Source organism: Pterocles gutturalis, unplaced genomic scaffold, assembly GCF_000699245.1.
Source record: "Pterocles gutturalis isolate BGI_N339 unplaced genomic scaffold, ASM69924v1 scaffold40615, whole genome shotgun sequence".
Lineage (NCBI taxonomy): Eukaryota > Metazoa > Chordata > Aves > Pterocliformes > Pteroclidae > Pterocles > Pterocles gutturalis.
Window position 1 is genome coordinate 329 of NW_010142255.1, and position 16,418 is coordinate 16,746.

Below are 16,418 nucleotides of genomic sequence, written 5' to 3' on the forward strand. Positions count from 1 at the left end.
AAATAAAGAGGGATGGCTCTGACCTGGCTGCAAAGCGGCCATGCAAACCCAGAGCCTCAGCTCCCCAGAATCCTCTGGCCGGCCAAATCCAGGAGGATAAAGCAAAACCCAGCCCCAGGGATGCGCTTGGCTCCCGGAAAGGGAAAGAAACAGGGGAAGGGATGGGGTCTAACCCCTCAGAGGTACATCCAAAAATCCCCATCTCACACCCCAGGGTGGGAGGAAAAGGGTCCGAACGGCAACATCCAAACCTTGGGTGGCTGCCAGCGCCGGCTGCTTTGCGATGCCGCGAGCTGCCCCGGCAGAGCCCGCCGGAAGAGTCGATAGCGTAGAAATGGCAGAAAAAAGAAAAAAAACCAGGACAGATGGGGTTGAAGAAATAACATAACGGAGCCCAGTCTGGCCAGGAAGCGGAGACTGGAGAAGAGCGAGCGGCGGAGCCGGCACAAACCTTCCCGAACGCGCGGCGGAGCTGCTGCTCGCTCTGCCAACGCGGGGCTGGAGATGTTCCCACTCAATCCCAGTTGTTCCCGAGAACGCGATGCCTCTGGGGTGGCAAGGATCCGTCTTTCAGATGAAATCCAACTGGACCCATGGCTTTTTTTTTTTTGCCTTGGTGCCCAGAAATTGCCTAATTAGCAACTAAAGCCACAACCAAAAAGTGTTTGGTGATGACAATGGGAGGCAAGGGCTGGTTTCAGCCCAACGCTCTCTCTAATTCGAGTCGCCCTGCGGCAAAATTAAGCCACACTCCCATGCGAAAAATCTGTGTTATCTAGACCAGTATTTTAGCAAATATCCTTGGGGTGGTCAGTGTGGGGATATTACTGGGAAGAGGGAGGTCCCAAAACACCCCACAGCTGGGCAAGGACTCCTCATCCCCATAAATATCCTATCGATGAAACGCTGTTTCTCAAATTTGGCTCAGCAGAGTGCCTGCCTGGAGGAAAATGCCGCCAAACCCCCCTGTAGCCCTCCGAAAGAGCCATTAACTGATGTCTCTAATTGCTTTACATCCCTGCGGGATTACTTTGATCGCAGCCTTTACTCTCCCAGTTTCCTACCAGCTGTGATTTTTGTTAACCTGCCGCTTGCACCCTCATTACAGGGCTGGGAACAATTTTGGGCATTTCTATGAGAATTTTTTCAACACTCAAGTTGTTAAGAGGTAGCACACTGGGATGGCAACTGGAAAGAATAAATTCAATAAAGCTACTTTGTCCCTTTTTGCATGTTATTTCTAGAAGTACTTCCACTCCTCTCTGCCTGGTACACGCTCTTTCCAAAAGCACGTTAAAAGACTGTCAGGTCATGTTTGAATCACCAGCGTTGCCCTGTCCGAGGGAGATGTGGAGACGCAGTGGAGCGCGTTTCGAGCGTAGGCGCTGCTCTGTTGAGAGGGGCAGAGGCAGGGGAAGATTTCTGCTGGTTTTTTTTGTCCCTCAGGCCACACACTAGGGGCAGAGGGAGAAGAGGAGCAGCGAGAGGTTCAAACAGAGCTTTCTTCTTGCTCACCTTCGTCTCCAGAGAAACCAGGGAAGAAAAAGGTCACAAGTCGGTCCAACTACAGAGCCTGGCAGGGGCCCAGGCTAAAACAGTCCAAATCTTTCACGCTGGCAATCTACTTTTAACAAAGATTTGCCTCTGCAGCAATCCACGGTGACTGTAATTCCCACCTCTCTACATTTCCAGGAGGAGAAAGCTGTGGCAAGGAAAAGAAGACACAAAGCAGGCGTGGAATCTAGTTTCATTTTATTTTAGCAAACTGCATGATCTTCACTTATCAACATCTCTACATTAGCAATTGTATAGCTCTCCAACTTTTCTTTAAAAAAGGGTAAACAAGAGGTGACAAAACTCAGGCTCTTCATCTCTTTTAAAAATGTTTGAAAGTTGGATTCAAGAAGACTTTTTATATATTTTGGTTTTAAGGTAACAGATGTGGTGTCGAAACACTAATTCAAATCACCCGCCTAACGGAGAACTACCCCTTTTTTTGGAGGCCCTCTGGCATCAGACAATCAGTAGACGCTGCAGCCTCTGTTTACTGAGGATCTGACTCACCGTCAAACAAACCTTGCTGGTCTGAAGGAGCTGAACGCGTCGCCTCCTCAGCCTGGCGCTCTAAGGGCCGAGCAGAACGAAACACCTCCAGGACTCAGTGCAACTGCCGTATTTACACTGCTTCTTCACAGAAGCGGTAAGGACCTCGTCATGCAGGGGATCTAGGGAGGACGACTCTGCCGTTGTACCTTCTCATTAAAGAATCACATTCCCCCAATTCATCCTGTTCCTGCCTGTCTAAAGATATAAAGGTCTTCTTTGAAGAATTTTTTTTTTTTTTAAAAGCCAACCCTCCCCCCCAAAACCCAAGAGGAACACCGTACAATGTACAGATTATATATGTCCTAGAAAAGTCCTAAAATTATTGCAGAAACTAAAGATGACTTGGTTCCAGGGGAGGGGCAGGCACGAGGCACAGCACTGAGATCTAACAAATGCTTGGGTTGGTTTGATTTAGTTTTCAGCTTTTCCCCCATCATTCAAGAAAAAAAAAAAAAAACACAAAAAAAATAAAGAAGTGTTTAAGCATCAGAACTAAAATACAAATGCACGTTGACTTATAAAACAAGATTGTGGATTTGACCATGGGATTCCCTGACAGTGGTAAAATTTTACTTTTTTGCCCGGAGAGATTTCCTCATGGTGGATTTGCCCTTGGCAGAGGGTTTCACTTCCTTCCTCCCGCTGGCTGCTGGTTTCTTGGAAGAGCTGCCACCAGAAGGTTTCTTGATGGCTGGGGCTGCTGGTTTGGCTTTCTTAGCAGGGGTTTTAACCTTGGGAGGGGGCTTTGCTTTCCCCCGGCGGGCTGCGGGGGTTTTTCTTGGCTTGGGTTTGGACTCTCTTCGCTTCATCGGAGGGGCCCTGCTCTGTGATTTTGGAGGCGGTCTCTTCTGCATCCTGTCAGGAAAAGAGAAACAGCACAAGAGCTCAATGGAGGCGCAAATGTTACCCAGAGCAGAGCTGCTGTCGTCAATTTGCATAAACGAAGCAGATCTTGGCATCCTTCTTCTTTACCGCGGATGTTCCTTTATGCAGCAGTACATTTCATTAGCTAAATTCGCAAAGAGCAAGAACTCCTCTGGCAGATCTCGCCACACTAAGCGCTTCTCAATCCCCACAGTGCTCTGCCAGCGAGGTTTCAAGCTCCTTCGTTAGGCATATAAACGTATAAAATAATGACAATGACTCAAAATCAACTGTCAGAACAATGAACTATCTCTCCTCTCTAAATGGAATTTTATTACTTAACGAACAACACTTATCTTAAAGCCACATTCTGACTAAGGCAGGTTTCCTATCTGGCTCCAGAACTGCAAATAATACTGAGGGGAAAAGTTTTCCTAAGGAAACAGTTAAGAAATACAAAAAGCGCGCTGTGAAATGTCACATTTTTGTAAAGCACAAAAGGCAGCTTTAGGAGACTAAAAACAATTCAAAAAATAAATCCAGGCTCTCTTCTCATCTGGAGGAAAAAGAGGTTAGCTTCAAATCATGGACCAGGAGAGATCAGTGTCTCCAGAGGAAGGCACTGCTTCTGCAGACTACACACATCCCGGAGAAGTCCTGATCCTGCCAGTGCCCCAAGAGTTCAACCATCATTAGAAACTTCTTCCTCCACCATCTCCTGAGCACCAGCCTTGGGTACAAATACCAAGAGACAAACACACACTAATGCCGTGACAGGCACTTTTATTTCATCCAAAGGAGCCCATTTATCTCTCATGCTGCCATACCTCTTCTTTGGTGGTGGCTCTTCCTCCTCAGACTCTTCCTCTTCAGACTCTTCTTCCTCCTCAGATTCCTCCTCTTCTTCCTCATCAGATTCCTCAGAGTCCTCATCCTGCTGCTTCTCCGGGTAGAGCACATCTGGGCTACAAGAGGGTTCTGGTCAGAGTGCGACTGACTTCTGAGAACACGACTCCAGGGTTGGCAAGCTTTGGGTAACCCCAGCTCTCAGCAGGCACCGCTGCCCATCCTCCTGTGGGGTTACAGCTTCGAGCCTAGCCCAGAAACACCCCAAGGCTTCTGTGTTTGCTGTCTAAACCCAACGTTATTTAGCCTCTGCAGCGGCAGAAGCGCAAGAGCTTTTAAGTCACCAGGAACACCCCAGCCCTAAGCTGCCCTTTCTCCAGTTCTCTTCCTCATTGCTCCTTCTGTGCAAACACAGGAAGGCAGACAAAGGGACAAGATCAGACTTCAGCGACTCTGCCCTGAGGCTGAAGCCATGGAGGACTTCATAGGTATGTGATAAAAGAAGGTGGGGAGCAGAGACTTGAATGCCTACAGTGCCATTTGGCTCTTCCTGGGACACTAAGTCATCACCCCTGGGCTCCAGGTGGCCCAGCACAATATACGCTCCCAGTGGGAGAAGAAAGGCTGTTTTCATCTCCCAGTAGCTAATCTAGGTCATCTGCCCTCCTCCCACCTCTCCTCCACAGCAGCATTAAGCAAGGCAAACAGCCGGGTCCTGCTTGTTAGAAGCATCTTGCATTAAGAACACCGCCACACTACCTGCTCAAGCAAATTTTTTAGCATGGGAATGCTTAAATAGCCTCCATCTTGCAAAAAAAAAAACAAAACCAAAAAAGCATCATGACACAATACCTGAGAATACTGAGCCCTTAAAAGCTTCCCTTGCTGATGAAGTTTACACACATTGAGACACCCCAGTAATGTCATTATCTAAAGTGTGGGTGACAACGTTGCGTTTCATCACTTATCAAACCCTCTGAAAACTTTCCTGTAAATTGGAGGTTGGTCTATGAACTTCATCACTATCTGGCTGACCTACATGATGCTTATCTTGAACAGCATTTTACAGCCAACCTCTTTACCTGGGATAATAAGGGAAGCAAAGCTGAAAGGTTCCACTGAAGCCCTTTCCAGAAATTTGCTCCATCCAGCCATTCTTCTCACATTTCTGCAGGGTTCTCTTCAGTAAGTGCACTGTGAAGAAAAAAATCAGAAAGGTTGTGTTACTATCTTTATCTACTTGTCCAACCCTACACTCTTCTGCAGTGCCCTCTGAAAGCAGATGGAGAGTCAGGAGAAAGTCTCCTTTGTCCAGGACACCTGCAGAGGAATGGAATAGCACTGGGGACCCAAGACTCGTGAAGACATCACCACATGCTTCCTTCTGCAAAGGGCAGCTGCTGCATGCGGGACCCAGCTAGACCACCGTGCTTAGAAGTTTTAGTTTGTCTTTAATGTCAAGTGAAATCTTGCAGTCAATCTCCAGGACGATTCAAGCAAGATACAAAAGTGTGTGTTCCTGAACACTTGGCAGGTGTGGCTTTACATTCTCCAAAAGAAGAAGTCAAGAACAGTGTGGGTTTCTGACATCACAACCAAGGGATCCTCCCGTTAGAAATGCATTCAACAGCACCACATAACTACTTCTGGCCAAATTTAACCCAAGCCTCAGCTTTCTTCAGCCTGTTCTCCAAAGTGTTTTTCAAAACAAGTCTTTACCCTATTTTTGCCCTCCTCCTGTTCTAAATTTCATTTGTGGTGAATCTTTCCCCATTCTGTGGTTGGTTGGTTTTTTTTATTTGTTTTGGTTTTTCTTAAAAAAAGGGAAAATATTTGGTCTAGAAATATGACAAAAGCACTTTTATTTCAGTCTTCTGTTCCATCGTGCACTGTGTAAGAATTGTAAGCGACACTGCACAAACACAGGGGATCTTTGTCTCCGGAAAAGGGCTGAAGTTGTTCAGTCAGTTCAAAACTATTTTCTGTGTGAATTAGAGGGACCATTTTCGTATTTAGCTCCTTCCAAACCAAGGCAAAAGCAAGGCCTGCCCTCAAGCACGTTCCATCTGAGGAATGGAAAGAGAAAAATCCCAAGAAACATGCTGGCTGAACTGTCACCTAAATCTGTTCTGTCCGATTAATGCAAAGGTTTCACTCCTACGGCTTATTCCCCACTCCTGAAACAGGCTTTTATCAAGAACTGACTTTTCACAGGCAGAGAATCTTTTGGGACAGCACTGTACCTTCACCAGCCTACAGGCTCCCTCTGCTGAAATGTTTTACCTTGCATGGCACCGGAGGAGCTTGCACAGCTAATTAGCTAATTGAGTTGATTGCATCCATTAAATTATTAGTGTTGCAACGTTAGGATCTTCATAGTTCACAAAGTCTTTAACAACCCCACACTTCCATGAACAGGAGCAACACATAAAACATACGGCTGTTTTTGCTCTGGGTACCAAAGATCAATAGCAGCACGTAAAGGGTTTGACTCCAGTCAAATCCAGTTGTAAGCACGAGCCATAAAGTGTGGAGGAGCACAGAGCACTGGTTCTGCAGCGTGTACCCGCCCTGCTTTTACATCTCACCAGATCTTCCTCTGGTTGCTCTTCAAACAGAGCAGAGATCATCAAAATTCCTTTTATGTAATGGAAGGAGAAAGAAAACAACAGATTGCAAGCTGTGATTTCCTTATCTGACTTGCAAGAGTGATGAGCACTGGAGGCTGGCTCAACACAGGCCTCGCAGGACCAGGGCCATTTCCAGTGGTCCTGAAAACAAACCGTGCAAGGGCTTTGTAAGCCTGGAAACTCTCTTCCCTGCCCCAGGATTAAGAAGTCACATTTGAGATCAGTCTCTAATTGGCAGAAGGCCTCAGGCAACTTCTTTAGCCCACACTGCTGCGAGGGAACCTGTGTTCCTTCATAAGCCCTGCATCAGACAGCCGTGCTGATGCCGTGCTTCAGCACCAGGTGAAGAGCGTGCGATCAGCAATCTCCTCTCTGGCCCCATGTCCTGAGGAATGGCACCAGCACTGTGACACCACAGTAACAAACCGATCTACTTTTAGGTCTGACTCTAGTAGAGACTGCTGCGAGCTCATTCTGCTTCAAATAACCTCAAATAAACTGCATGGGGGCTCAGAGCAAGTAATGCAAGTAAGCCATTGGGAGATCTCCCTGAAGTCTCTGTTGGTATTGCTTCTGCTAATGCAAAAGTCAAACCAGACATTTGTGTCATTCCTGGGAACAAAGAGATGCCAAATCCTTCCCAAATACAACAGGATTAGTTTCTCTTCTCACTTGGCTTGACCTTTGAAAATCAGAGCCAGAGATGGACCTCAATAAATCAGTAAGAGGGGCGCTTGGGATTTTTGTTTTAAAAGTTAGACTATGCAACTTCTCTAAGTAAAAAGCAACCAGGAACTGCATTTATGCCAAGCTGTAGCCTTTCAAAACAGAGACAGATGAAATCAACTTGGTGATTTAAGAACAATAAAGTACTTGAATTCTATTCCCCCTTCCTGGGAACGTGCTATAGACAAGAGAAACACGCATTATGTCCCAGAAACTAGCCTTTGTCAGGCCTGAAAGGAACTAATGGGAATTAAAAACACTGAGCATCTCTGGAGCACAAAGAGCTGAGCAGCTGTCAGTTCCCCAGCAAGCTCAACAGAACAGTTTGAAGGTGCTGCACAGACCCGTCTGCAGCTGCAGGACTCTTTCAGCATGCAGAAGAGAAGCGTTACACAGATTGGTACTTTACCCTGGAAGTTGGAGTTGGTCCCTGGGTGGTTTTCCAGGATATACTTCTTCAGCGCTGTGGTAGAGCAGGTCTTCGGTTCGTTCATGGCAGCAATAGCAGACAGGATGGCGTCTTCCATCAGAGTCCCACCCAGCAGGGGCTTCTCCCCTGATTTCTTCAGCTATTTTCCAAGGAGGAAGAGAAAAGCATCAAGACAAAATTCTCCCAAACCAGGTCAGGACAAGCTCCTCTGCACCAGGTGGGTCGGCGCTCCTGCATTAGCACAGATACGTTTTATATTAAAACACTGCACAGGAAACGCTGCTCTCCCAGCTTTAATTGGGAGGAGAGGCCTATTCAGTCAACTGGTTTGGAGTGCTTTTTACTGGTAACACATTGTCCTAGCCCCCAAATACACCGCAAGTACGTGGCAGTCTAAGGGCCTGTCACTCAAGGAAGGAAATAAATCAGCTCTTCCTCCATCCCACAGACCAAATGTACCCAAGAGACTTCTACAGCATAGATATGAGAAAAAGGCGTCACAGGCATCTGGGGTACCTGCTGCACTTACAATTAGTGACGGAAAGGAAAGCTTACCCCGCCATCTCCCCTACTGTGCTAATGAGTCAGAGCTGAAGCAGCGCGTGGAGCAGGCTAAGCGAGGAAGGCAGAGGGGTCTGCTCCAGAAATGTAGATCAAGAGGAGAATAAGAGTCCTACTGCTTCATAGTTTGACAATTCCTGAATATGACAGGCTGCTAAAGAAAGGTGTATCCAATGAAACTGGGCGGGCTTGGGAGAGGGCATGTTAACTCATATCCGAGGCTTGTGGTCAGTACAGTCGACAACACAAAATGAACTCTGGCTCTGACCTGGAATGTCCCAGACGCTCCCTTCCCTGTGATCTGCTCTAACTGGCCCTTCTCTACAGCTTTCTGCAGGGCGTTCTTCAACAGCTGGGGTCTGAAATACAGGAGGATAAAGCTTTACTGACGCACACTGACAGCTTCAAAAACAAACAGAGAAACAACACTTTATACAGAGTGTGAGCAGAGCAGTGCTTACAAGTGGTATCTGCCTACATACAGACATTTTAAATGGAGATCTGTCAGCAAGCGCTGATTACATGAGAACAACAATGTACGTTAGTGGAAATTCAACTGAAACACTTATTGGTGTTGCTGCGTATCCAGAAACGGACAAGCTTCATTTGGAAGGACTTACTCATTTTGAAAAGCACATTTGGACTCGGTGGGCAATGAGTCAGTCGGCTTGCAGACAAACAAGGGACTGAGTACGTGACCCTCTAAAAGGTGAGGCAAAGGGTTTTCCTAACTTTGCTTCCTCCCCAAGCCTTGACCCGCTCCATATGGGCAAACTTAAAGATTACTGAAAGCACGTGCCAGCTGAAGGATCTAGAACCAAGTGAGACAAGATCCCAAGGAGAGGCCTTCACATCCACATGGCTTTTGGTTTAGGGCGGAGATGCACAGATCAATGCTCATGTTGGCATAACGAACAAAGATTGGGTGTGGAGGGATGCAGAAAAAAGGCACAGCTTTGAGGAAAAGCTTTCCTGCAGGCTCTGCAATGCAGAGCACCACCTGCCTGCTGCCTGCTGAAATGCTGAACCAAAACACCGTGAAAAGGAGAAGCCAGAGGAAAATCATGTTTCAATGCTCCTCTGCTTGCAAAAGCGTACTCCTGCACGTACCTTATATCTACTTTGAGTTTGGGGTAATACTGAGACACATATTTCTTGATCAGGCTGTAAGAAGCTTCCTTCGGCTCACAAAGGCGGGTGAAAGCCAGCGGGAGGATATCTTCCAGCTTGACTTGTTGCTCTGCAGTCGAAGCGGAAGTGCTTTTCTGAAATACACATACTTTTACGCATCAGTGGGACCTAGAACTCTGGGTTTTCTGAACCAGCAATGCACAGGCGGGGAGAAGTGCTCCTGACACTGGCCACAGATCTGGAAAATCAAGTTCTGTAAGGCAGCTGTTTAAATTAACAATTTAAAAAGTTTAGCAGCCTAAGTAAAATTAAGCAAATTTGTCTGGAATTTTCATAGGAGTCTTCAGAAAGTTTTACAAATATTAATTGCTGGGTATTTAACAACATCTGTATTTTAATGGTTTCCTTTTTATAGACATTTTCTTCTGCTACCCTTCAATGCAACAGATTAAAATGATTGATGCTGACATAAAACAAAAACCATCAAGGGCAAGACCTGTTTACACAGGTCAAATCTTCCCAAAAATGAACAGCCAAACAGGAGTGCATTTTTTTTTTTATCTGACAGAATGAAATCTTGATTGAAGGTAACATGCCTTTCTCCTGAATTTTCCTCCAACCCTTTGTGACTATGACCAGAGGATGATCAGAAAAAAAAAAAAAATGGACTGTTTTGTATATACAGAAAAGACAGTGGGGAAATGTGCTGAAGTTTAATGACTTTGATGCTGAACAACAGCTTTGCAAAGAAACGGGTGAGGGTGCTGCTCACCCAGACAGCTGCTCAACTGCTAGCTGAATTCACCAAAAACAATTCATTCTGCTGCAACACAGAGAAAGTAACTAGCAACAAAGACAATGCTATGCTGCAGACAAGAAAAAGGACGGGTTAGCTATTATCAGGTGCATTGCTCAAACTTCTCATGGAACCAGTGAGCCCTATACGAAAACAAGTTACACTGCAATTAGTTTCCTTCAGTGTCCTAGTACCAAGTGTGTCACTGTTTCCTTCAGTTTTAGGACTTCAGGTCTCCAAAAGAGACAAGCTAAGAGGTCAGCACTAAGGTGTTACAATATTCTCTGGGTTCCCTCATCGATGCTGCAAGGGGACCAGCAATTCCAGCTAAGCATTGTGTGACCGCAGCGTTAGAAACATGTTTCATACACCCAGTGCAGCAGGGAGTGGAGAGCAGCTGGAATCACAACTCATTGTGAGGACCAGGCTCAAAAAGCACACCACATTTTACTACCTCAGAACAATATCCACCCAGCATCAGCCGTTTTCTTCCAGAAGCCTCAGGACATTTTCTTCTCCTTCCCTCTGCCCTCACAGCTGATGGAAAAAATGTTCATCTGACAGTCCTGAAGACTGATGTCTTCCATTTATCCACGCAACAGATACAACAGAACAGCAGTAGCATAAAACTCTCCTACAATACCTGAGAGGCATCTCTCTCTACCAGGTAAAGACAGAAGAGGAGCTTCACGGTTATTCAGTTTTCTGCCTCTGAACCAAAGCCTAGGGGTTTAATGTAAACACTTTAAAACTAAGACTTTTATTATTCCACTTGGTTTTAACTTCTCACACTAGCTTTCTGATTCTGATTTTAGTGGAACAGGTGTTTTAATTACTGTAGTTGAGGAGGAAAGGTACAGCAAGAACACTGTTTGGGTTGGGGTTAGGCTGCATTTAATAAGATATACGTGTTTCAGTGCAGCCCTCAAAGATTTTTCAGAGCGTTGTTTAAAATGATCCATCTTACCTTTCTGTCTCTGGCTTTTGGAACAGTTTTTCCTGCATTAGACACCACCACAAAGCTTCCAGAAGCTCCCTTTCCTTTCACCTAGTTTGAAAGAAAGTCCATTTCAGTCTTTAACAAAGTAACTCATAATAACTTTTGAAAGGGACTAATCGACATCATTACACAGGTTTTGAATGCACTGCCACCCTGGCGATGGGCTGTTACAGCAGAGGCCTGATTTGAACCCCCTGACACTTCAATAAGATCAGAAACTACAGCCAGACATTAATAACATACTCTGCTGTCCCGACCAAGAGATCCTAACAGATATCACAGGCGTAAATCACAACAGTAAAAGAAACATACTGCTGCAGAAGTGATGTTGCTGGACTCAGTTTGAAGACACGTGCTGCTGCAATGCTGTATGACAACAATCACACCCACGTTGCACAAAAGACAACTGGGCAAAGTATGTGATTGACAGAACAGTGCTGAAATTCTGTCAGCGCCTAACAAAGTGGAGACAGAGGTTGGTTAACCTCGCCAAGGGAGAACATGATAACCCCTGAGAACTGTTAACAGAGTTTCTTAAACTCCCATGTAATTTGGTAACGCCACCTGCAGTGCTGCTCTGCAAAGCAACTCTCACCTGTCTGATGATTCCTCTTTCCAGCTCCCTTTTCAATGCTTGCTTTAGAAGATAGCCTCTCCTCTCGAGCTCCAGCGAAGGGTATTTGTGAATGATGTATTTACGTATTGCAACGACCGAGGCACCAGTCTTTTGAAAGCACGCCTGGAACAGAAGCAAGAAGTTAGTAGAAGCCACCTGCACTGCAATTATCTTGCTGTGGGACTGGAAGAACAGAGACTGAACTGAGGCATATAGGCCAGCACATCGACACCGCACTGGCCTTTTCCCCCCAATAACTCAAGAGTAAAAAATATGACTAACAAAATACTTAGCTTTCCCCTTCAGAGCGGCTGAAGAGCAGACAACACAAAAGCAGCACAGCAAGCACATATCAACACTTACAAGTAACGGCTTAACCACCACCTGCTACTACAAAATACAGTCACCTTTTGACAAACCAACACTGCACAACTGGTAAGTAATTTTATTCATCTCAGAATAATCATTAAGTCAGAACAAGTTGCCAATTTTTTTTTTGAAGAAGAAGATGGAGGATTTGCATTAGTAAGCTAGTAAAAAACTCAAGTTGAAGTTCATCTTTTGAAGAGATAGCAGCTGGAAAGGTCATCTTGCAATTAAGGCTGGTGGAGTCCAGGCCTTCTGTGAAGGCAACACACGTGAAGCAAGCCTCAAGGGGAGAGCAGCAGCGCAACTACACCACCACAGGTCTCTTCTTACAACCAGGAGGGATACAGTAAACCAAGACCAACACCACTTTGGAACATGAGTTTAGAGTATTTCCATCTGCCCTGAATTAGATTAGGTTAATGCTGAAATAAGCACATATCAAATAGATGGCTTAATCAAGGTAAATCAAGTTAAATACAGCCAGAAGGCACACCAAATTAAATGATGACAGCAATCAACCTGGTTATGTCATCATAGCTGTTTCTAATAATGTAATTAGGGAAGGAAATAAATTCTAAACAACTAAATAAGCTACAGGGCCCCTCATCATCATGGACTCACATTTCAGCTCCACGGACTTCCAGGCAGAAGCATACACATCTTACACGATAAGTTTCCTGCTAACAGACAGCACTATCATCTGTACCATCAGCAAGTGGAAATTGTGGAATTTATATGCACAAATTATTCTGCTTTGCAACAGATGAACAAAAGAAACATTTGTCTCCTGCTTACCCTGATGGCCTCAGTTAAAATAGCATCCATTTTGGGACGCGAGGTGGCAGCCATCTGAGTTTGCTTCTGTGCTCTAGCTAGCTGGCTAGCAGAAAGAGTAGCCCACGCAGGAATGGTCTTTTTCACCTTCTTCTCCTTTTCCTTAGACTGATCCTTCTCACTTAGGAAAAATACAAAGCAAGAGTAAGACAAAAGACACTGTCAAGCAACCTAACAAACCGAAAAACAACAACCCAGAATATCTGTCACCGAAAAGAACTTAAAGAACATTTTGATGTTTCTATTAGAAAAAAGAGACCCTATCTTGAACATTCAGTCTCACCCATGTTCTAGAACAGCAGCTACACTTTATTGTAGCCTCTTCCTGAGAAAGTACAAGCACCTTTTAAAGGCGCCCATCCTATTTCCCCCATCTCTCCCACCATCTTTTCTATCTCTAGAATCTGACTTTCTTCAGAATCCTACCCAAATTCCTGAATTCAGCACTAAGCAAGCCTTACTCCTTTTTGGTTTCTTCTGAGGGCTTTGTTTCCCCCTTCCCTTCATTCTCAGGTTCCTTTGGCTGTTCTGCTTCACTGGATGCAGCAGGCAGGGTTTCATTCTCTTGTTCTTCTCCAACAGAGGCAGATTCTTCAGAGGCAGCTTCTGCATCTAAAAGATGTGAAAACACATCAGGTTACTGCCTAAAACTCGCCTCTATTCTTCAGGAAGGCAGGAAAAAAAAAGCTTAAGAACACACCCCCAAAATTATTTCCCACTGGACAATTTATTTTCTCTAATTTAAACACATGATTTGAACATAACTTAAGAAGTGAAGGAAACTACTGAAAGAGCTTCGATAAGGTGCAATCAGCCATCAAATGCTAGAATAATGTCAAGAAACATCACACAGCCTTTCCTCAATGAACTAATTCCCCCAGTCTTCTCCTCAACTCCAGGAAGTTACTGTTGCAATCATTCCTCATCAGAGAGCCCTGGGTGGGGAAGGGAGGAGGAAGTCAGTGCTATGAAACCCATTTTCCCCTAGGTCGCGGTTTAACTCAGAATTAACTCAGAAAGGTGCAAGAACATACAACTCTACAAAAAATTTGGGTAGATGCATACAAGCAGCTTTGTTTATGACCAGGCTGTCTTCAGACAACACTGCTTCTGCACTACATATTCTGGCACCTGAAGGATTTTAGCTGTTCAATCACATTTATCCAGACTTGGCAAAGCTTTAGATTGCACATGCATTGGCAGAAGCACTTACCTATCAGCAGGACCGAATACAGTCAGAAATAACTTACCAAGCAAATTAATCCCACTATATTTAGCTGAGAACAGGCCTTAGAGACTGAGCTGCATACTAGATAAGATGCATATAAACTGCCATTAGCCACTTTTTGGATAAAGAGCTAACTGCCATCACTGCTCCATGCACTAGAGAGGTTCTCTGTCTCTCAGAAGGAGCTTAAGCACTCCTGCTGCGTTCCTGTGCATAGCTTTCCCATGGAGGCATCACACATTTGAAATATGCAGACTTAGTTTCCTACTTTACTTATTGATTTGTGGCACCAAAGAGGACAAAGTCAGTGAAACTAACTGAATGTGATACTGAAACAACACATTCTGAGAAACTGAGGTGAAGCTGCTAAAACCAGACACATTAATATTGGACTAGATTTTATGACACATTGTGGTAAAATCCTTTTGTTCCAGAAAATAAAGAAAAAATTTAAATACTTTGTTTTTCCACTCATTAACTCCATCTTTCGATCTTAAGCCATCTTCCTACTGAAACTTCACAATGTCTATCTTTATTGTAAAGAACGTATAAGCTAAAAAGGGACTACATTCAGCTGTATTTTCATGTCTGGAGTGTTAGGGCTTTGCCACGGAGTATGAAGGACATAACAAATGGGTTCAGACTGAAAAGAGTGGCAGCAAAATAGAACTTCTCAATAATCCAGGAAAAGCCTGTGAAAAGGAGCTAAGTGTTAATAATATTTTAGTAATGGCAGTAGGGTTTTTCAGGAGTTTCAGAACACAAGCCTATGTTTGGATATACATTAACGATCCACTATAGAACTATTACTATACCTGCTTTGACTTCTTCACCTTCAGCAGGTTTGCTTTTGGGAGGAGCTTCCCGGGAAGAATTCATCGAGCGACGGATCGGCATTGTGTCGTCTTCAACTTTCTAGAAAAAGTATTAAAAAAAATCAGTACAGATACTGGAAAGAGCAAGAAGGTTTTTGAAATGGGATTAAAGTAAATCGAAGCAGTCTACGTAGAAATATTTTGGTTACGTTTGGATTTTTCAGAATTTTAGAAGACAGTAACCCTCACCTTCTTTGAAGCATACTAGAAGAGGATAATTTCATATTTTACAGTTTTATACAAATTTATTTGTTTAAATTCCAAATTAAATGAGATGATTGAGGATTTTGACAAATACAACATGTCAGGGGAAGCAGGGAAGGGGAAGGAGAGTGCCTACAGGGTTTATTAGACTGCCAGTCAGATTTCCTATAAGCAGAGGAGAAAAAGTACCAAGTAACCTTCAGCTGGACTGGAAGTCAAGGACTGCTCCAAGGGCAAGCTTGGAGAATGGGCCAGCCCCTACCTCACTTAACTTGTCCGTGTGGATCAGCTGAGCTCCCGTTAAGAGTGGAAGCGCCTTATGATGCACGGGTTCAGCTTCAGACAGATCAGCCGACATTTAAATTAATTTCTAGCCCCAAGTGCAGGTAACACTGTGGACCCTCAGGTTTTAACCCCAAGGACTTTTTCCTAATGGTTTTCACAGTGCAGTGAGGAGTCAACCTAAAGTACAGAAAAGATGTGGTGTGAAAATTAACAAAACAAAAACATCTACATCCACGTATCTAACAAACTGAAGAATAAAAAGAAAAGGATAAAATGACTTACAGCCTATGACTAACATAACTGACAATCAACACTTGCATTCAACAAAGATGCTAAAACATGTATGCAAACTTGAGAGCTATGGATGTAGCAGAAATGGTAAAGGTATAAGCCAGACCTGCAGCCTGCTCCATTAAAACATATCTGAAAGAATAAAAAGGCTCTTTAAATTAACAGAAAGCGTTAAAAAGCAGACATTGCACTGTGGCTCAAGCAAGGCGTTGCGGTAACTAGTAAGTCATTCACTTTGGGTAGAAGCAGGAGCGGACACATTGATTCAGCTTCTATCAGCATAAGGAATGAAACCATTAAATCTGTTAGGCAGAAAATACACAGACTGGGGACCCGAACCATGCCCCTCACAACCTAAACCCCATGCAATTTATAGAAATGAGCGAGTCCTCAAACAAGAAAACAGCCATCAATACAGCAGTCTCCATACATTCTAACAAAAAATTACAGCTTTGCAAAACTCTCCTCCAAACACATGCAAGGTCACGGGTACTGAATGGGATAAGCTTAGTTTAACCCTCATCAAGCCTCTCCCCTTACTACCATGACGCTTCTACTGCCTTTCTTACCTGTTGCCCATCCGCCTGCATCAGCCTCTCCTAGGGAGAGGTGCTCTGCTATTTCCA

General features: G+C 44.5%; 1 protein-coding gene across 1 annotated transcript; it reads right to left on the reverse strand.

Annotated features, from left to right (window-relative positions):
- Positions 1 to 1,735: 1,735 nt before the first annotated feature.
- HP1BP3 (heterochromatin protein 1, binding protein 3) lies at positions 1,736 to 15,679 on the reverse strand. Its single transcript, XM_010084306.1, has 12 exons — positions 15,479 to 15,679; positions 14,953 to 15,052; positions 13,371 to 13,521; positions 12,871 to 13,030; positions 11,686 to 11,829; positions 11,058 to 11,138; positions 9,274 to 9,428; positions 8,432 to 8,522; positions 7,582 to 7,741; positions 4,899 to 5,010; positions 3,798 to 3,935; positions 1,736 to 2,961 (listed from the first exon to the last, which is right to left on the reverse strand). The coding sequence occupies exons 1-12, from the start codon at positions 15,572 to 15,574 to the stop codon at positions 2,676 to 2,678; spliced, it is 1,674 nt and encodes a 557-aa protein (XP_010082608.1). The 5' UTR covers positions 15,575 to 15,679; the 3' UTR covers positions 1,736 to 2,675.
- Positions 15,680 to 16,418: the final 739 nt, after the last annotated feature.

Bases quoted from the DNA above. Each gene is read 5' to 3' on its own strand.
- HP1BP3 (XM_010084306.1), bottom strand. From the start codon at position 15,574: ATGTCGGCTGATCTGTCTGAAGCTGAACCCGTGCATCATAAGGCGCTT. The intron at 11,139-11,685 runs GTGAGAGTTGCT...CTTTCAAACTAG, and splicing joins AAAGAGGAATCATCAGACAG to GTGAAAGGAAAGGGAGCTTC. The intron at 5,011-7,581 runs GTAAAGTACCAA...TTTTCTTCACAG, and splicing joins GACCAACTCCAACTTCCAGG to TGCACTTACTGAAGAGAACC.